General features: G+C 48.4%; 2 protein-coding genes across 2 annotated transcripts in view; one reads left to right on the forward strand and one right to left on the reverse strand.

Annotated features, from left to right (window-relative positions):
- The window catches only part of LOC144890685 (uncharacterized), a 134244-nt gene that overhangs the window by 90909 nt on the left and 21065 nt on the right, over nt 1-22270 (reverse strand). The window lies entirely within an intron of this gene.
- Nucleotides 12246-13361, forward strand: LOC144889754 (uncharacterized). Its single transcript, XM_078770946.1, has 2 exons — nt 12246-12980; nt 13134-13361. Exons 1-2 carry the CDS (start codon nt 12246-12248, stop codon nt 13359-13361), a joined length of 963 nt encoding a protein of 320 aa, XP_078627072.1.

A 22270-nucleotide genomic window follows, 5' to 3' on the forward strand; every position in this document is an offset into this window, starting at 1 on the left:
CCTCACTCTCTGCAGACCTGGACAAAATCACAGACTGGTCAAACAAGTGGAACATGTCTTTCAATCCTGACAAATCTCACACTCTTACAATGTCTCTCCGAAAGGACCGACTGGACAACCCTCCCATCTACTTTCTCAACAATCCTCTCCAAGAAGTTCTGTCGCTCAAGCTTTTGGGTCTCACTATCTGCCATGATCTTTCTTGGGAAAACCACATTTCCAAGCTGGCCTCCAAAGCCAGTCGCCGACTGGGCATCCTCCGTCGTGCGAAGTCCTTCCTTGGCACACCTGAGCTCCTCACCACATACAAGGCTTTCATCCGCAGCTCAATGGAATACTGTTCCCCCCTCTGGGCTGGTGCTCCTGCCTCACACCTTGCTCGGCTTCACGCTGTTGAGGCCAAAGCTTTCAGAATCATTGGAATCTCCTGCGATGTAGTCAACGCCGAGGGCCTTTCACTCACTCACCGCAGGCAGGTTGGTGGTCTTTCTGTCTTCTACCGACTCTTCTCCGGCCTTGCTCCCCCAGCTCTCTCTGTGCTCTGTCCCCCCAATATTCCTTCAGGTCGCACAAGATCTGCCTGCAACCCTCTTATGGTTAAACTGCCAAAGTCTAGGCTCTCTGCTAACCTTCACTCTTTCATTCCCCTTTTCTCCCGCCTCTGGAACAAACTCCCCCACTCCCTTCAATCCCACTCCTCCCTCCAGGTCTTTAAAACAGCTGTTCACCACCATCTCTTATCTTCCCCCATCGAAAACCTTGATCTTTTCTACCCCCGGTAATTCACCCCAGAGTCCTTGCAGTGTTCATATGTTTTAATCCTCTCCCACCTCCCCCCAAGTCCTCCCGATGTCCCTGCTCTCGGGTGTTGTGTTTGTGTCCTTCCCCCTCTTCCCCCTCTCTTTTGTGTCCTTCCCCCTCTCTCCCCATCTTGTCTGCCGCTCCCCATGTTTTTTGTGTTTTGTGTGTCGGTTTGTCTTTTTGTGTGATTAGTGTTAGCTCTTTCACGAGCCTCGATCTTGTATACAAAAAAATAAAAAAATAAAAATAAAAATTACCTGGCAAATAGAGTTGTTTTCCCATGACCAGCGATTGCAGAAGCCGTATCACACCCCGTGAAGGCGTGACAGAAGAGCAGGTAGCTCTTCTGTGTTTCGGAGAGAGATTCTTTGATCTTTCGGACGTCATAAGAGCCGTTTGATGTGGTTAAGAAGAGTGGATGGTGGCTGTCTGAGCTATGGTGCACCAGCATTACCAGCACGTCTGCATCTTCTGCCCGCACCTGAAAATATAACAACATGTACAAAGCATAATGAACCGTTCAAGAACAGATTTAACTTTTCAACAGTGTGAATTCTCTTATTTTTAAATTACCCCATCTCCCCCCGGGCTCCATCCAATAGTTATACTAACTGAAGACACAAATGGTACTGACCTTAACAGAGCCATCTGAAGCAGCAGCCAATGCCTCTCTCACAATTGAAGTGTCAGCATCATTGTCACACTGCTCCACAGCGATGTGATGTTTTCGGAAGGTTGAAGAGAGAAGGTGGATGAGCTCACTCTTGTTATGAGTGTTGTCCAGAAACTTTGCTCTTGGGGTCCAGTTGGACATATCCGGTCGAATCTGGAGATTACAGCAGGAATTCTTGGTACGCCGGATGTGGTCGTGATCTTTTGGTGATCTGCTGTAGCCATCAAAGACCACAATGATCTTCTGGGAGCAGCGGCCCAGATACTGCACGTAGCTCAGGTAACTGTTGGCGATCTCCTGCCAGGTCTGACGTTGTTCCCACTTCACCATGTAGACAAGCCATCCGCCATCAATTACGAGGGTGCAGCAGGGTTGGTTAGTCAAGTCAAGTGGATCAGTTAACGCCTTCAGGCATGTATTTGAAAAGTCTGCCTTGTTTGCCTTGTTCATCTTTGTTGCTGAACAGGGACAATGGGAAGGGAGTCAGCTCATACTGTAAGCTTGTCTCAACTGTCATATCCCGCTGGGCGAAAATGATCAGTCGGTTGAACAACTTTAGTGAGTCAAGGTGAATCTTTTTCTCGTTGACTAAGGGAAATTTTCTTAGTGATGACAGGGCTTTTATCTTTGACTTGACATCCATGGTCGACGTCACTGACTGTCCATCCAGCTTGATCTGCATCTCCATCCCAACTTCAGCTGCTCTCTCAGCATTGACTGCGTCATCTCCAGTGCTTGTGAATCCTGTTGAGAAAGACACGAGCAACTCCTTGTCTCTATCGTTGTCGAATGGCTTGATCTCCTCAAACCATTTTAGGACAAGTTCAACTGCCTCTGCATCTCGCTTCATCTGTGTCTTGGCAAGGTCTCTGTGGACTGGAACATGTTTACTGACGTCCTCCTCCATCCGCCGGTTGACATCAGACAGGTGACTGAGGGAGAGCACCCAGCATTTGTGGCCAGAAAAACTGTTTCTCATTCTTCCTCTGCTCAGTCCACCTTGTGACTTGGCTGCCTTCATTAATGTCTGCTCAATGCAAATGTCACACCATGTGCCGGACCACTCATGACTTGAGTAACGGACAACGTGGTTCCCGTGGGCAGTGAGACGTTCTAAGGTGTCTTTGTAAGCAGGCAAAGTTTCTAGTTCCTTCATGAGTTGACAGTACAGCCGTGCGCCCTTGGCATACTGATGATGGCCTGCAGCGGCAAAGATGTGAAGCATCCTGGTAACAATGCAGGACAGATGCCCATTGTGGTCTGCAAGTCGCTCGGTTCTGATAAAGACCTTGATCACATCTACCATGTGGTGGTACTCCACCCAGAGTGCAGGTATTCTTCCTCCTTTTGCGAGTCGTTTGAAGGTTTCTTCAAACCTTTGCTCAAACACTGGCACTACTGGGTCTGAGTGTCTGGCTCCCATCTTCCCATCAGCCACCTTCTCCATGAAGGTCTTCATGTCACCACGCTCCTCCTCAGTGAAGGCAAGTTTCATGATGTGTTGATAGATGGCTGCATCGATGAGGAGGTGAACACGGATTGCCTTGTCAAAACATCCTCCATCCATGATGTGGTTGGCTGTCGTACTTCCAGGATAGATCAACTGGATCACATCTAGTAGTCCAGAATCTTCCATGATGTTACCCATTGATCCAAGATAAGACTTCAGCAGATGAAAACCACCCAACCTTGGAATGACGGGTAGATTTGCCTGCTTTATTATATTCACAGCCTTCAGCCAAATCGGAAGATCAACGGTCACTATAGCAACCCCAGCGCGCCATATGCACTCTTTCAGAGTGGTGAAGATGGTGTTGAGGTCATTAGGGTCTCCTTCAATAACTGGGAGGAACTCGATCTGTGTGCTCTGCTTTGCATCATTAGCATGGATTCTCTTCATCCAGCCATTCCAGTTGGAGTGTGGGAACTCAGGATCGTTGGCTTTGATCACCCACCCCGCTGCCCAGAGTGTGTCACCTGGAGTGAGGAGTGGCTGATCATGAGCCAGGGAGGAGGAAAGCTCAGCGAGGGGGAGAAACATGATCGCGTTCGTTCCTATCTGTTTCCTGTTCGTAAATGGAATAATCTTTACTTCAGTTCCTCTCAGGATCTTAGCTTTGTCGAGTGCCTTCAACTTCACCCGGGGGAAAGCTGCTGTTGTCTGTGGATCTGGCAAAGGTGGTGCCGGAGAGGTGACTTCGATCCAACCCATTGAGTGAAAGGGAGTGTTTCCGTGAATAGAGACAATGTTTAAATCTATATTGTCTCCAACAAACTGAGTGACTGCATTGTTTGTTTCCCCAACCTCCATAAAGACCACCTGATCATTACTTGACAATTCACTTTCACTGGCTGGCACTTTGGCTGTCATCACTGATTGATCCTCAAGCGCAGCATCAACCGCAACCACATCATTGATCTGTTCATCGGTTTCCTCCACAATGGTGTCAAGAGTGCCAGAAGTATCTGGAACATCATCTCCACTCCTACTATTAAGGAAGCAGTATTTGTAGTTTTGTGTCTCCGTGTAAGACTCAGTGTATCCCAGCCAGTGGAACTTGTTGAGCAACCATTTTGACCCAAATCTATGATCAAGTTGTCTGGCAAGCCCCATTTGGTGTGGCAATACTCCAGACCGAGGTCGACAGGCCTTAATAAAATTTTCCTCCCAAACGGCAACTCTTTCGTCTGTCTTGACAATCGGTCTCAAGAACATCTGAAGGCTTGCAGGAACAAGTGTCAGCTGACTATCGATGTCAGTCATACTGTGTGTGGTGGGGTATGACTTTGGACCTAAATCAATCAAGGCAATATAATTGGATATGAACTTGAGTGCCGTCTTCATGATCTGAGTCTTCTCATCTCCATGGTCAAGATTAGCATGATGCGCTCGCAGAATATTGTCGGTGCCATCTTTGAGACAGAGTACATCTGCCCTTCTTTCCTGTGTTGTGAAATACAAGGTGTCTTCGTATTTCTCTAGAAGTTTTATCTTTAGCCAATGCTTTGAATAAGAAAGGCTCTTCTCTGGTGACTGATCAAACTCCTGCAGCTTTTCATGGACTTGGTCCATGTTCATTACCCCATGCTCTAATTCTGAGTCTAACCATTCGCAGAATTCAATAAAAACTGCCTCTCGCTCCTCATCAATACTCCTCTGTCCTCTCTTCCTTTTTCCTTCCTCATCAGTCTTGGACAAACTGTCACCTCTCGCAAACATAAGTTTGCATCGCAAATGGTACAGTGTTTCTTCTGCTACCAAGTCGTTGATCCCTTCCAGGTGTCCAGTGACTTCAGTGCCCCAGTCATCCCCGCGACTCCGTGCTGTCTTCAGCAAGCTTGCCTTCAGTGTATCTGCAGTCAAATTATCTGGCACTCTGTATTTCTTTCTAGCTTGTGCTGGATTATTTTTGTAGAGCTGGGCTGGTTGGTTGCAAAGAATGCATACATCCTTATACAGGAGGTCAACTGACTGTGATCTTCAAGAACTGCAGCCAGTTGATGAACTGAACTCACAAGTAGTGCGTCTTCTCTTCAACTTTGATGACTCTTTCTCTGCCTTTGATGCTTGAGCTGACTTCTTGGTGGTTGCAACAAAGTTGTTGTACAGATCATTTTTACACTTCTGGTGGTACCTCAGTTTTCCTTTCTTTTGAGCCTCCTTCATACGTTCCACAACAGTAACATTTTCGACAGTTTCTGCTTGTTTCAATAAAGTTGAGTATCCCTTTGGAGTTGCCTGTATGAGCCTTTCAGCTGGTGTATCCGAGCGTGCACAGATGAAGCAATTGAGCACAGGTGGAGTAACGTCTTCATCCATATTGCTAGACTCCATGTCCTGCAAAGTAGAAAATGAGATATATTTAGAAATTATTTTTCCACAAAGGAGTGTCTGTGGTGAAATATAAATGTTAACAATCAACTCAGAATCATGAAAAACCCTTATTTGACCCCTCATAAGTTACTTAAGGGCCGATTTAAAAAAATAAAAATTCTCGAAAATAATTTTTCGGTACCCGAATTCAACAGCTTTTTTTCTGGGTTTCCCACGGGAGTTGACCTTCAACATTTTAACACATGTTATTACACATCTTTACAAACATATTGGTGAAGAAAGGTTTTGGTAACAATTTAGTTAACAGATTTTCATATGTTTCCCTTACTATGAGGAGCTCAGGTGTGCCAAGGAAGGACTTCGCACGACGGAGAATGCCCAGTCGGCGACTGGCTTTGGAGGCCAGCTTTGAAATGTGGTTTTCCCAAGAAATATCATGGCAGATAGTGAGACCCAAAAGCTTGAGCGACAGAAATTTTTGGAGAGGATTGTTGAGAAAGTAGATGGGAGGGTTTTCCAGTCGGTCTTTTCGGAGAGATATCGTAAGAGTGTGAGATTTGTCAGGATTTAAAGACATGTTCCACTTGTTTGACCAGTCTGTGATTTTGTCCAGGTCTGCAGAGAGTGAGGCGGCTGCAGACTCCCGATCTGAGGGATGAGGAATGGAGCGGCAGATAGTGGAGTCATCAGGAAAGAGATAGAGAGGATTTTCCACAGAGTCGGAGAGATCATTGATGAAGTCCAGAAATAGCACAGGGCCCAGAACACTACCTTGGGGAACTCCAGCCAGAACAGGAAGGGGAGATGAGAGAAATCCATTCAGGACCACACGTTGCCGACGACCAGAGAGGACGTCCGCAAGCCATGAGTGGAGATTCCCATGGATACCATAGGAGGAGAGTTTGGTGAGCCGAGCTGGGTGCCAGACCGTATCAAAGGCACGTGATATGTCAAGTGAGACAGCTCTGATTTCCTGTTTGGCATTGATGACCACCATCCATGGTTGAGACAGCAAAAGCAACATGTCCAGAGTAGAATGACCTGGTCTGAATTCAAATTGATGAATAGAGATCAATCCATTGGAGAAGAGGAAGGATGTGATATCCGAAGCAATGATGGATTCCATGACTTTGCTGATAATTGGGAGCAGGCTGATTGGTCTGTAGTTGCAAGGATCTGTTTTTGCACCTTTTTTGTGTAAAGCGGTGATGTTTGCTGATTTCCAAGCTGCTGGCAGATGACCTTGAGCAAAAGAGAGGGTGAAAAGAACAGAGAGAGGGTGAGATAGAGCAGCAGAACAGGATTTTAGGACCCGCGGGCTGATGCCGTCTGGTCCAGTTGCAGAATCAGAGTCGAGGTTTGACAAAAACTTGTTCACCTTGTCAGGAGAGAAGGACACAGAGTCCAGGAGCAGTTGGGTTCGACTGGGAAAGGTGGGAACAGAGAGAGATGGGTTTGGGACACAAGATTTTGAGGCAAACACAGAGTTGAGGCATTTGGCTTTGTCACGTGCAGTGTGAACTGTGGAGCCATTTGAGGTAAGGGAGGGGATGGAGGGGGAACAAACACCAGAAACGGATTTGACCAGATGCCACCAGGATTTGGAAGAGGGAGACAGATAAGAGAGTTCGGTCTTGAGTGTGGAGAAATAGTGCTTCCTGGCACTCCTGAGGGTAGACACACACGTGTTCCGAGCTTGGTGGAAGGACCTGAGATTGCCTTCAGTTGGATTTGCCTTCCAAGAGGCAAAGGCAAGTTGTTTCAGGGCAACTGCCTCACCACAATATTCAGTGTACCATGGACGGGAGGAAGGGTAAGACAACTGAAGATGAGATGGGATAAATCTGTACATGAGAGAGAGCAGTTTGCTTTGGAAGAATTCCCAGGAAGAATTGATGTCAGAGGCAGTAGAGATGGGAGACCAATCCAGATGATTGATGGCTGCTTGCAGACCCTGCCAGTCGGCCTGAGTTAAATGCCAGACTTGTCGGCGCTGAGGAGGCTCTCTGAGAATGGCCAGAGAGATGTCCACTTTAACAAACACATGATCAGAAGAACCGATTGGAGCAGAAGAAGAGCAGCAGACATTTGCAGGGAAGTTTGTCATAACCAAGTCCAGAAGAGAAGATACTCCATTGACTGCGATCTGGGTCGGGAAATTGACAGATTGTGTCAGTCCCAATGAGTCGCTGAAGTCCTTTGCTGAGGTGCCATGGCTGGTGAGAGAGGTACCCACACCCAGCCAGCTGGCATGATGACAGTTGAAGTCGCCACATATGAGGAAGAGAGAGTTTGGATGAGCTGATAGAAGTTGTTCCATGTTGTCCGACAGCGAAATGTAAATGGAGTCATCACTGTTTGGAGGATTGTACAGAACACATATGAACAAAAGGTGGTAGCGGAGAGGAAGCCATAGCCAGAGGTACTCCTGTGGGTGGAGTGGAGAGAGGGCAGTGCAAGCAGAGTGAGGAAGAGAGTTTTTGATAAAGATAGCCACCCCACCACCAGGACGAGGCTCAGGTCTATCAAGCTCAGGTCTTAAGGGTTTTTGGGTCTTCTGAGTTTTTAAGGTGCTTCCGCATATTTTGGATCTTCTAAGTATTTTGGGTCTTCGGGGTCTTTAAGGGTCTTTTGGGTCTTCATTGTCTTTTGAGTTTTTGTGGTCTTTTGGGTCTTCGTGGTCTTTTGGGTATTTTGGGTCTTAAATGTCTTTTGGGTTTTTGTGGTCTTTTTGGTCTTCATGGTCTTTTTGGGTATTTTAGGTATTTTGGGTCTTCTGTGTCTTTTGGGACTTTAAGGGTCTTCAGGGTCTTTTGGGTCTTCATGGGTCTTCGGGGTAATTTGGGCTTTTTGGTGTCTTTGGGGTATTTTGGTGTTTTGGTATTTTCGGTTTTCGGACGGAGTCTTTGGGGTCTTTTGAGTCCTCTGGGTCTTTTGGTTATTTTGTGTCTTTGGGGTTTTTTGAGTCTTCGGGGTCTTACAAAGTTTAAGAGGTCTCAGCAGTCTAAAGGGTCAAAAGGTATATTCCAACAGTACGTAATTAAGAGACATACATAATTCATGGACAGGATGCAACTGGCGTTCAAACAGTACGTACGTAATTAATAGACATATAATCACGCAGCTTCACGGCTTCCCAGCCGGACGGATGGACGGACGAACGGCTTCACAGACAGTGTTTTTCAGTTATATATATATATATATAAATATATATACACACACGAGTATATATATACAGTCACGTGAAAAAGTAAGTACACCCCATGTAAAGTTTTGACTTTTTCAACATATTTCAACATACAGCTATTTGATCTTCATTTCAACAATATTGATAGATAAAGGTGATATAATACAACAAATATCATGAAACATTTACATTTTGTAGTCCATTGTATAATTTGAATTGCATAAATGCAAATTTCGCATGTGGAAAAAGTAAGTACACCCTTGGCTTCAATAGTAGTAAGGGAAACATATGAAAATCTGTTAACTAAATTGTTACCAAAAAATTTCTTCACCAATATGTTTGTAAAGGTGTGTAATAACATGTGTTAAAATGTTGAAGGTCAACTCCCGTGGGAAACCCAGAAAAAAAGCTGTTGAATTCGGGTACCGAAAAATTATTTTCGAGAATTTTTATTTTTTTTAATCGGCCCTTAAGTAACTTATGAGGGGTCAAATAAGGGTTTTTCATGATTCTGAGTTGATTGTTAACATTTATATTTCACCACAGACACTCCTTTGTGGAAAAATAATTTCTAAATATATCTCATTTTCTACTTTGCAGGACATGGAGTCTAGCAATATGGATGAAGACGTTACTCCACCTGTCCTCAATTGCTTCATCTGTGCACGCTCGGATACACCAGCTGAAAGGCTCATACAGGCAACTCCAAAGGGATACTCAACTTTATTGAAACAAGCAGAAACTGTCGAAAATGTTACTGTTGTGGAACGTATGAAGGAGGCTCAAAAGGAAGGAAAACTGAGGTACCACCAGAAGTGTAAAAATGATCTGTACAACAACTTTGTTGCAACCACCAAGAAGTCAGCTCAAGCATCAAAGGCAGAGAAAGAGTCATCAAAGTTGAAGAGAAGACGCACTACTTGTGAGTTCAGTTCATCAACTGGCTGCAGTTCTAGAAGATCACAATCAGTTGACCTCCTGTATAAGGATGTATGCATTCTTTGCAACCAACCAGCCCAGCTCTACAAAAATAATCCAGCACAAGCTAGAAAGAAATACAGAGTGCCAGATAATTTGACTGCAGATACACTGAAGGCAAGCTTACTGAAGACAGCACGGAGTCGCGGGGATGACTGGGGCACTGAAGTCACTGGACGCCTGGAAGGGATCAACGACTTGGTAGCAGAAGAAACACTGTACCATTTGCGATGCAAACTTATGCTTGCGAGAGGTGACAGTTTGTCCAAGACTGATGAGGAAGGAAAAAGGAAGAGAGGACAGAGGAGTATTGATGAGGAGCGAGAGGCAGTTTTTATTGAATTCTGCGAATGGTTAGACTCAGAATTAGAGCATGGGGTAATGAACATGGACCAAGTCCATGAAAAGCTGCAGGAGTTTGATCAGTCACCAGAGAAGAGCCTTTCTTATTCAAAGCATTGGCTAAAGATAAAACTTCTAGAGAAATACGAAGACACCTTGTATTTCACAACACAGGAAAGAAGGGCAGATGTACTCTGTCTCAAAGATGGCACCGACAATATTCTTCGAGAGCATCATGCTAATCTTGACCATGGAGATGAGAAGACTCAGATCATAAAGACGGCACTCAAGTTCATATCCAATTATATTGCCTTGATTGATTTAGGTCCAAAGTCATACCCCACCACACACAGTATGACTGACATCGATAGTCAGCTGACACTTGTTCCTGCAAGCCTTCAGATGTTCTTGAGACCGATTGTCAAGACAGACGAAAGAGTTGCCGTTTGGGGGCAGAATTTTATTAAGGCCTGTCGACCTCGGTCTGGAGTATTGCCACACCAAATGGGGCTTGCCATACAACTTGATCATAGATTTGGGTCAAAATGGATGCTCAACAAGTTCCACCGGCTGGGATACACTGAGTCTTACACGGAGATACAAAACTACAAATACTGCTTCCTTAATAGTAGGAGTGGAGATGATGTTCCAGATACTTCTGGCACTCTTGACACCATTGTGGAGGAAACCGATGAACAGATCAATGATGTGGTTGCGGTTGATGCTGCGCTTGAGGATCAATCAGTGATGACAGCCAAAGTGCCAGCCAGTGAAAGTGAATTGTCAAGTAATGATCAGGTGGTCTTTATGGAGGTTGGGGAAACAAACAATGCAGTCACTCAGTTTGTTGGAGACAATATAGATTTAAACATTGTCTCTATTCACGGAAACACTCCCTTTCACTCAATGGGTTGGATCGAAGTCACCTCTCCGGCACCACCTTTGCCAGATCCACAGACAACAGCAGCTTTCCCCCGGGTGAAGTTGAAGGCACTCGACAAAGCTAAGATCCTGAGAGGAACTGAAGTAAAGATTATTCCATTTACGAACAGGAAACAGATAGGAACGAACGCGATCATGTTTCTCCCCCTCGCTGAGCTTTCCTCCTCCCTGGCTCATGATCAGCCACTCCTCACTCCAGGTGACACACTCTGGGCAGCGGGGTGGGTGATCAAAGCCAACGATCCTGAGTTCCCACACTCCAACTGGAATGGCTGGATGAAGAGAATCCATGCTAATGATGCAAAGCAGAGCACACAGATCGAGTTCCTCCCAGTTATTGAAGGAGACCCTAATGACCTCAACACCATCTTCACCACTCTGAAAGAGTGCATACGGCGCGCTGGGGTCGCTATAGTGACCTTTGATCTTCCGATTTGGCTGAAGGCTGTGAATATAATAAAGCAGGCAAATCTACCCGTCATTCCAAGGTTGGGTGGTTTTCACCTGCTGAAGTCTTATCTTGGATCAATGGGTAACATCATGGAAGATTCTGGACTACTAGATGTGATCCAGTTGATCTATCCTGGAAGTACGACAGCCAACCACATCATGGATGAAGGATGTTTTGACAAGGCAATCCGTGTTCACCTCCTCATCGATGCAGCCATCTATCAACACATCATGAAACTTGCCTTCACTGAGGAGGAGCGTGGTGACATGAAGACCTTCATGGAGAAGGTGGCTGATGGGAAGATGGGAGCCAGACACTCAGACCCAGTAGTGCCAGTGTTTGAGCAAAGGTTTGAAGAAACCTTCAAACGACTCGCAAAAGGAGGAAGAACACCTGCACTCTGGGTGGAGTACCACCACATGGTAGATGTGATCAAGGTCTTTATCAGAACCGAGCGACTTGCAGACCACAATGGGCATCTGTCCTGCATTGTTACCAAGATGCTTCACATCTTTGCCACTGCAGGCCATCATCAGTATGCCAAGGGCGCACAGCTGTACTGTCAACTCATGAAGGAACTAGAAACTTTGCCTGCTTACAAAGACACCTTAGAACGTCTCACTGCCGACGGGAACCACGTTGTCCGTTACCCAAGTCATGAGTGGTCCGGCACATGGTGTGACATTTGCATTGAGCAGACATTAATGAAGGCAGCCAAGTCACAAGGTGGACTGAGCAGAGGAAGAATGAGAAACAGTTTTTCTGGCCACAAATGCTGGGTGCTCACCCTCAGTCACCTGTCTGATGTCAACCGGCGGATGGAGGAGGACGTCAGTAAACATGTTCCAGTCCACAGAGACCTTGCCAAGACACAGATGAAGCGAGATGCAGAGGCAGTTGAACTTGTCCTAAAATGGTTTGAGGAGATCAAGCCATTCGACAACGATAGAGACAAGAGTTGCTCGTGTCTTTCTCAACAGGATTCACAAGCACTGGAGATGACGCAGTCAATGCTGAGAGAGCAGCTGAAGTTGGGATGGAGATGCAGATCAAGCTGGATGGACAGTCAGTGACGTCGACCATGGATGTCAAGTCAAAGATAAAAGCCCTGTCATCACTAAGAAAATTTCCCTTGGTCAACGAGAAAAAGATTCACCTTGACTCACTAAAGTTGTTCAACCGACTGATCATTTTCACCCAGCGGGATATGACAGTTGAGACAAGCTTACAGTATGAGCTGACTCCCTTCCCATTGTCCCTGTTCAGCAACAAAGATCAGAAGATGAACAAGGCAAACAAGGCAGACTTTTCAAATACAAGCCTGAAGGCGTTAACTGATCCACTTGACTTGACTAACCAACCCTGCTGCACCCTCGTAATTGATGGCGGATGGCTTGTCTACATGGTGAAGTGGGAACAACGTCAGACCTGGCAGGAGATCGCCAACAGTTACCTGAGCTACGTGCAGTATCTGGGCCGCTGCTCCCAGAAGATCATTGTGGTCTTTGATGGCTACAGCAGATCACCAAAAGATCACGACCACATCCGGCGTACCAAGAATTCCTGCTGTAATCTCCAGATTCGACCGGATATGTCCAACTGGACCCCAAGAGCAAAGTTTCTGGACAACACTCATAACAAGAGTGAGCTCATCCACCTTCTCTCTTCAACCTTCCGAAAACATCACATCACTGTGGAGCAGTGTGACAATGATGCTGACACTTCAATTGTGAGAGAGGCATTGGCTGCTGCTTCAGATGGCTCTGTTGAGGTCAGTACCATTTGTGTCTTCAGTTAGTATAACTATTGGATGGAGCCCGGGGAGAGATGGGGTAATTTAAAAATAAGAGAATTCACACTGTTGAAAAGTTAAATCTGTTCTTGAACGGTTCATTATGCTTTGTACATGTTGTTATATTTTCAGGTGCGGGCAGAAGATGCAGACGTGCTGGTAATGCTGGTGCACCATAGCTCAGACAGCCACCATCCACTCTTCTTAACCACATCAAACGGCTCTTATGACGTCCGAAAGATCAAAGAATCTCTCTCCGAAACACAGAAGAGCTACCTGCTCTTCTGTCACGCCTTCACGGGGTGTGATATGGTTTCTGCAATCGCTGGTCATGGGAAAACAACTCTATTTGGCAGGTAATAATGATAATACTACTATTACGTCGGCAAATAATACTAATACTAATAATAATTATAAGCATTGTCATCATAGTATAAATGTTAAAAATAATAATTATTTTATTTCTGTTTTACATTATACTTTACTTGACATAGACCTGGTGCTTTTTTAAAGATTTTGCGAAGGGGACGCGGCTGAGTACATCGACATCTTCCTTGACACAGAAGCCACCAAGGAAACAGTGATTCAGGCTGGTACTGCGATTTTCAAGTACATTTACCATGGACGAGATACTACATTGGGTGAAATTCGGTACAACATGTTCTCAAGGAAGGCAGCGGCAGGAGTGATCAAACCAGAGACTCTACCTCCAACAGAGGGTGCAGCTGCACAACATTCACTCCGTGCCTACCTGCAGACCCGGGACTGGATCCTTCTACAGAGCATATCTCTGAACCCCAGTGACTATGGATGGACAATAGGTGTGCATGGGTATGAGCCAGTTCCAACACTGGACCCCACGGCTCCTGAGGAGCTATTGCAGTTCACGAGCTGTAATTGTCATGGAGATTGCAGCAACCGGCGATGCAGCTGCAAGAAGAATGGGGTCACGTGCATCTCGGCCTGTGGAGTCTGTAATGGCATTACATGCAGAAACTGCAGTCATGATGTTGTTGAGTCTGAAGAAGACATAGACAATGACTGTTGAAACTTCTGGCATTGTGAATGAGAAATAACTCTTGAGTATTATATATGTATGTGAAATAAAAGCTACTTTGTGTGGAAATGTAAAAGTGAAAATATAAATGTTAACAATCAACTCAGAATCATGAAAAACCCTTATTTGACCCCTCATAAGTTACTTAAGGGCCGATTTAAAAAAAAAAATTCTCGAAAATAATTTTTCGGTACCCGAATTCAACAGCTTTTTTTCTGGGTTTCCCACGGGAGTTGAACTTCAACATTTTAACACATGTTATTACACAGCTTTACAAACATATTGGTGAAGAAATTTTTTGGTAACAATTTAGTTAACAGATTTGTGAAATATCTCATAAAATGCCCTTACTCTAGGTGGTATTGCCCCCTTTGGCAGAAACAACCTCAAGTAGGCGTTTGTTATAACTGCCTACCAGTCTCTGACATTGACGGGGAGAAAATTTTGCCCACTCCTCCATGCAGAATTCTTTCAGCTATGCGATGTTTGAGGGGTTTCTTGCATGCACAACAACAACAACAACATGCATTTTAAGGCCCTTTTCCCTGCTAGAGCGGGGGTTAGCCTTGCGGCCCCCATGACAATCTTCTCTATTTTGCCCTATTTTCTGCATCTCTCCTTGTTAAACCCCTTGCCCGCATTTCTCCTTCCACCATCTTTAGCCAAGTCTTTCTCGGTCTTCCCCGTCCTCTACTTCTTTCTGCATTCATTTCCATCACTCTTCTCAACCAGTCACTTTCATCCTTCCTCAACACATGACCAAACCATCTCAACCTGTTCCTCTTCACAGCATCAATCACAGGCTCTATTCCCATCATCTTTCGCAATTCAGCATTTGTCTTCCTCTCTCTCAACGATACTCCACACATCCACCGAACCATTTGCATTTCCACCCTTTCCAGCCTTCGTGGCTGCTCTACGTTCATTACCCGTGTCTCGCTCCCATAAATCATAACACTTCTCACACATGCAGCATACACCTTTCCCTTCAGCTTCAACGACACTCCCCTCCTCATCAGCACGCCACTCAGTTCCCGAAACTTCTTCCATGCACATCTCACTCTTGCAACCGTTGCCGAGTCTGATCCACCTTCTCCATTCAGCATGTCTCCGAGGTAGGAAAATGTTTTCACACCTTCCAGCTTCATGCCGTCTCCAAGATCCAACTCAACATTTCCTCCATCTGCAGCTCGCTCTGTGCATACCTTACATTTGAATGTAGCTGCCACGCTGGTTAATGATCCTCTCAGACCACTACATTTTTGATGAACCCACTCAGCGCACATTGTACATTGAATGGAGTTCACTCCGACACCCTTCCTGCACACAGCACATGGCCACTTCCCAGTTCTTTCCACCTCACCACAGGCTTTACCACTTGCCATCACCTTCGTCTTTCCGATATTCACCTTCAGACCTTTTGTCTCCATACATTCCTTCCACTTGTTCATCTTTTCCTTCAGTCCATCCATACTTTCCGCAATCAACACCAGATCATCTGCATACCACAACTCCCACGGTAAACCCTCCTTTACGTTCTGAGCCAGCACCTCCATCACAGCTACAAATAGTAGTGGACTTAGTACGGACCCCTGATGCACTCCCACCTTCACCTCAAACTCACCACTGTTCCCTTCCTTCGTCCTTACAGTTGGGCACGCTCTTTTGTACATTTCCATCACCACTCTGATAAACCATTCCTCCACTCCTAACTTCCTCAATGCCCATGTCAATACTTCGCCTGTAACCCTATCGAATGCTTTCTCCAGATCAACAAACCCAAGAAACAACTTCTTCCTCTTCTCCATGTACTTCTCCTGCAACTGCCTCACAATAAAGAGCGCATCTGTGGTGCTTCTTCCTGGCATAAATCCAAACTGCATTTCGTCGATCTTCACGTTCTTCCTATCCTCCTCTCCAACACCCTTTCCAATACCTTCATTCCATGCTCCAATAACTTTATTGCTCGGTACGAGCCACACTCCAGAGGGTCACCTTTCCCCTTGTATCGAGGGACGAGGGTAATCAGTTCCCAACCCACTGGAATGCGGCCTTCTTTCACCACCAGATTACAGATCTCTGTCATTCTCTTCACACCCCAACTTCCTGCTGCCTTCAACATATCTCCCACAACTCCCGTCGGCCCTCCCACTTTTCTACTCTTCATTGCTTTTATCGCTTCCTCAACTTCCTTCTCAGTTATCTTCTCCACCTGTCCTAAAACTGGGTTACTGTCTATGTTGCCATCCCATTCATTCTCTCTATTCAACAGCATTTCCATATATCTTTTCCATCTTCCTTTAATTCCATCTGGATCCACAACGATTTGTCCCACTTCATACTACAAGCAACTCACCCCCATCACACCACACCTCTCTTTCGCGATCTGCTTTGCAATCCTGAATACCACTCTCTGACCCTCTTCTGAATCCAAGCTTTCTCCGAACATTTTCCTACATGCCTCCTGCGCCTTTGCTACCTCTTTCTTTGCAGCCTTCTTGGTTGCCTTATAACTTTCATGCTCTGCTTTTTCTGCTCCCGTACTCTTCGCTTTCTGCCACTCCTTGAACTTCTTCCTCTTCTTGTCAATCCTCTTCCTCTTCTCTTATCCTCCCCCATCCAAAACCTTGATATCTTTTCTACCCCCGCTAATTTCGGTCCCCTTGTGTTTTATACTTCTCCCACCCACCCCCCCCCCTTCCCAAGCCTCCTGCCCCCAAGCCCTATCCCTCCCACACTTCTCCCTGCTCTCAAATGTTGTGGTTGTGTGCTTCCCCTTCTCTCCCCATCTTGTCTTCCGCTCCCTCTTTTTGTATATTTTGTTTGTCTGGTTGATTTGTTTGTGAAATAAATGTTAGCTCTTTCACGAGCCTCGATTCAGTATACAAAAAAAAAGAAAAAAAAAAAGCCTCTTTCCAACTGCCTCATCCCACCACCATTTCTTGCATGCACAATGCACTTGCATGCACTTAAAGCGTTTCTTGCATGCACAGCTCGTTTCAAATCCCCCCACAACATCTCGATGGGATTTAGATCCGGGCGTTGACTTGGCCATTCCAGAACCCTCCATTTCTTTCTTTTCAGCCATTCCTTGGTGGATTTACTGGTACGTTTACGGTCATTGTCATGTTGCAAGGTCCACCTTCAGTTGAGCTTCAACTTTCCGACAGATGGCCTCACATTATCCTCAAGCACCCTCTGGTACAATGAAGAATTAATAGTGGATTCTATGATGGTGAGCTGCCCAGGCCCAGATGCAGCAAAGCTGCCCCAAACCATAATATTTCCACCACCATGCTTTACAGTTGGTATGATGTTCTTTTGGTCAAATGCTGTCTTTGGTTGTTGCCAAACATGTCTTCTGGTATTGTGGCCAAATAGCTCTACCTTTGACTCATCTGTCCAGAGCACATTGTTCCAGAAGTGCTGGTCTTTGCCGAGGTGTTCATTGGCAAACTTTAGTCTTGCCCTGATGTTCTTTATGGACAGCAAAGGTTTCCTCCTGGCACACCTCCCATGTAGATCAAATTTGTGCAGCCTCTTTCTAATGGTAGACTCGTGCACTTTGACATCAACAGTGGCAAGAGCTACCTGTAGATCCCATGATGACATTCTGGGGTTCTTCGAGACTTCTTTCAGCATCTTGTGGTCTGCTCTCGGGCTGAACTTTCTGGGGCGGCCTGGCCTGAACAAGGTGGCAGTTGTTTGGAATCTTCTCCACTTGTAGATGATCTTCCGGACAGTCGAATGATTGATTTCAAATTGTTTGGAGATCTTTTTTAATCCCTTCCCAGACCCGTAGGCATCTCTAACCTTCTTTGTGAAGGCCTCAGAGAGCTCTTTTGATCTAGGCATGGTGACGCCGCACACTTCAACATCAAAGAGCAAACCAAACTAAATGTCTGAGGTTTAAATAGGACAGGTTCCTCCAAGATCCTCTCTAACGATGTTCTAATCATTTGCACCTGAGCTGGTGCACCTGATTCGAATTTTAGGTGTTTGAAGTCGTGATAAATGTAGGGGTGTACTTACTTTTTCCACATGCGAAATTTGCATTTATGTGTATTTAAATTATACAATGGACTACAAAATGTAAATGTTTCATGATATTTGTTATATTATATCACCTTTATCTATCAATATTGTTGAAATGAAGATCAATTAGCTGTATGTTGAAATATGTTGAAAAAGTCAAAATTTTACATGGGGTGTACTTACTTTTTCACGTGACTGTATGTCTACATGTCAATCCATGTTCACCCCTGCGTGTGTTTTTCATCAGCAGGTTACACAATGTGACACCATAAGTTCATCAAAAAATTCATTTGGAATTATCGTAAATGTGAATGAAAGTTCTGGAATAAGGTAATGAAAATGCGAGTTCTCTCTCGTACCCAGCAGGTGTCCCTCCAGTCGGCACCACAACACAGACTCACCTCTTATGGTAGAGTGTTAGTTGTAAAGACATCCAGTGAGTAAATGATGATTATTTTACATTTATCTTCTATGATCAGTTCATCTTCAACGAATGTCAATGGCTCTCTCACTGTGAGGTGTTTTCACTGTATATATAGTCATATGGCATACAGTGCCTCTGGAAAGTATTCACACCCCTTGACTTCACATTTTGTTGTGTTTCAGCCTGAATTTAAAATTGATGAAATTATTGAATTGAGATTTTTTGTCATTGATCTACACATAATACTGATCTACACAGAATATCTCCATATCATGATGCTGCCACCACCATGCTTCACGGTAGGGATGATGTTAGATGGAGATAAGCTGTGCTTGGTTTCCACCAGATTTAGCGCTTTGCATTCAGGCCATATAATTCATTTTTCGTCTCATCAGACCACAGAATATTTTACCTCATGCTCTCAATCATTCCCGTGCCTTTTTGCAAACTCCAGGTGTGCTGTCATGTGCCTTTTTCAGGAGTGGCTTCCATTTGTCCACTCTCCCATAAACCGTAGATTTGTGAAGTGCTGCAGACACTGTTGTCCTTCCGACAGGTTCTCTCATCTCAGGCAAGGAACTCTGTAGTTCTGTCAGAGTCGTCATTGGGTTCTTGGTCACTTCCCTGACCAAGGACCTACTTGTCTCGTTGCTCAGTTTGGTCAGACGGCCAGCTCTAGGACGAGTCTGGGTAGTTCTAAAGCGCGGCGTTACGCGCGCTGCTTGTGAGCAAGGAGGAAGCGGACAAGCGGTAACATATAAACGTCTTTATTGTAAGACTACACTGTAACACTGAACTCCTCCGGGCTGGTCGCCCGGTGTATATCATGAGGCCACGCCTACCCCTCGGGCGTGGCCACCGCCCACTTGGTGCGTGGAATGATGTCACCACGCCAGTGGGCTTTTGTGTCCGCCACACGCGCCCCCCCAGAATTCCCGCGCACCTGGAGGGCCAGTTTGTGGGGCAGACGAATGACCCGGCCGAAGCGCCCCCTGGCGATCGGCGGCGTCCGGGGTGCAGGGATACCAGGTGGGATGCCCCTGGCTGCCCCTGGGATGGGTGCAGGACCGGGGGGCGCCGTGGCGGCGGGGCTGGGCGGTGCCGGGGGTCCGCCCGCAGGAGGGCGGCCCCGACATGGGGGTCGGGCCACTGGCGGTGGATGGTCCACATCGAGGTGGGCCGGCTTGAGGCGGTCTACCGAAACGCAGTCAGGAGTACCGCCGATGTCCAGGGTGAAGTGCTTCGCCCCGGTCTCCAGCACGCGGAAAGGCCCGTCGTACGGGGGCCGCAGTGGTGTCCGATGGGCATCGTGGCGGACGAAGACGTACTCCGCCGTGCGAAGCTCCGGGGCGACGTGCGTCGGTGGGTGCCCGTGGCATGCCGTGGGCACCGGGGCGAACCTCTGGGCGGTCTCTTGCAGAGCGGAGCGCTGCTGTGCCGCGGACCATGGTGCCATGGAGTCGGGGAGGAACTCGCCCGGCACCCGCAGCGGTTGCCCGAAGACCAACTCCGCCGCGGATGTGCGCAGGTCCTCCTTGGGCGCCGTCCGGAGGCCCAGCAGGACCCAGGGGAGCCTGTCGACCCAGCCGCCGTCGCGGAGGGTGGCCCGGAGCGCGGCCTTCAATGAGCGGTGAAATCGCTCACACAGGCCGTTAGCCTGGGGGTGGTAGGCCGTGGTTCGGTGCAGCCGGACCCCGAGCCCCTGCGCAACCGCCCCCCAGAGCTCCGAGGTGAACTGGGGGCCGCGGTCGGATGAGATGTCTGAGGGGGCGCCGAACCGGGCGACCCAGGTGGCGATGAAAGCCTGCACGACATCGGCCGCCGTTGTCGACGCCAAGGGCACGGCCTCCGGCCACCGGGTGGTGCGGTCCACCATGGTAAGGACGTGGGTGAAACCCCGCGAGGGGGGCAGAGGTCCCACCAGGTCCACGTGGACGTGGTCAAACCGGCGTTCCGGCACCGTGAACGGGGCCAACGGGGCCTGGGTGTGCCGGTGCACCTTGGCGCGCTGGCACGCGAGGCATGTCCTGGCCCAGCCGCGGACGGCCTTCCGGAGGCCATGCCAGACGAACTTGTCGGCGATCAGCCTTTGGGAGGCCCTCGCGCCCGGGTGGGACAGGCCGTGGATGGCGTCAAACACCTGGCGCTGCCAGCCCGCGGGCACAATGGGGCGAGGACACCCGAGGGAGACGTCGCACAAGAGGGCCGCGCCCACGCCGTCGAACGGCACCTCGGTGACGCGGAGGCCCGTGACGGCGGTCCGCAAGGCCTGGACGTCGGGGTCAGCGGCCTGGTCCGCTGCCATCCGGGCATAGTCGATGCCGAGGTGGACTGCGTGGGCGACGGCCCGGGAAAGGCAATCCGCAACCGGGTTGTCCTTCCCCGCGACGTGCTGGATGTCCGTCGTGTACTCGGACACGGCCGAGAGGTGACGCTGCTGCCGGGCCGACCACGGCTCGGTGACCTTGCCCATCGCGAAGATCAGCGGCTTGTGGTCGACGAAGGCAGTGAACGCCCGGCCCTCGAGCAGATGGCGGAAGTGCCTGACCGCCAAGTGAAGTCCGAGCAACTCGCGGTCGAAGGTACTGTAACGGCGTTCGGGCGGGCGAAGCTGCCGGCTAAAGAACGCCAGCGGTTGCCAAGCTCCACGCACCCATTGCTCGTGCACCGCGCCCACCGCGTAGTCCGAGGCATCGGTGGTGAGGGCGATCGGTGCATCGGGCACCGGGTGCGCGAGCATGGTGGCGTTAGCCAAGGCGAGCTTCGCGCCCGTGAACGCCGTGTCCATCTGCTCGGTCCAGGTAACGTCGCCTTTGCCCGGCTTACCTCGGAGAGCTTCATGCAGGGGGCGCAGGAGCTGGGCGATACGGGGCAGGAACCGATGGTAAAAGTTCACCATGCCCAGGAACTCCTGCAGCCCTCTGATCGTGCGGGGGCGCGGAAACCCCTTCACCACCTCCACCTTGGCCGGCAGGGGGACGGCTCCGTGCCTGGTGACACGGTGCCCCAGAAAATCGATTGTGGCGGCGCCGAACCGGCACTTTGCGGGGTTCACAATCAGGCCATGCTGGCCCAGGCGTTCGAAGAGCGTGCGGAGGTGGCGTAGGTGCTCTTCGCGGGACGCGCTGGCGACGAGGATATCGTCCAGGTAGACGTAGACAAAATCCAAGTCGCGCAGGACGCTGTCCATCAGTCGCTGGAACGCCTGAGCCGCATTCTTCAGACCGAAGGGCATGCGCAGGAACTCGAAGAGTCCGAATGGCGTGATGACCGCCGTCTTCGGGACGTCCTCCGGCCTGACGGGGACCTGATGGTAGCCGCGTATGAGGTCCACCTTCGAGAAGAAGGACCTGCCCGCCAAACGGGCGGAAAAGTCCTGAATGTGGGGGACGGGGTAGCGGTCGGGAGTCGTGGCGTCATTGAGACGGCGATAGTCCCCGCACGGTCGCCATCCCCCGCCGGGCTTCGGCACGATGTGCAGCGGCGACGCCCAAGCGCTCTCTGAGCGCCGAACGATGCCGAGTCGCTCCAGGGTAGCGAACTCCGCTTTTGCCACCGCCAGCTTCGTCGGCTCGAGGCGGCGTGCCCGGGCGTAGACCGGTGGCCCGACGGTGGGGATGTGATGGGCCACCCCGTGCTTGACGGCCCCCACCGAGAAGGTGGGCCGCGTGAGGGCCGGGAAGCCGGCGAGGAGGCGGGTGAATGCGTCCGCTGCCGGAAGCGTACAGACCAACGTGGCCGGAACCGAATCGT

The sequence above is a fragment of the Myxine glutinosa genome, chromosome 1 (genome assembly GCF_964187855.1).
Source record: "Myxine glutinosa chromosome 1, kmMyxGlut1.1, whole genome shotgun sequence".
Classification (NCBI taxonomy): Eukaryota; Metazoa; Chordata; class Myxini; order Myxiniformes; family Myxinidae; genus Myxine; species Myxine glutinosa.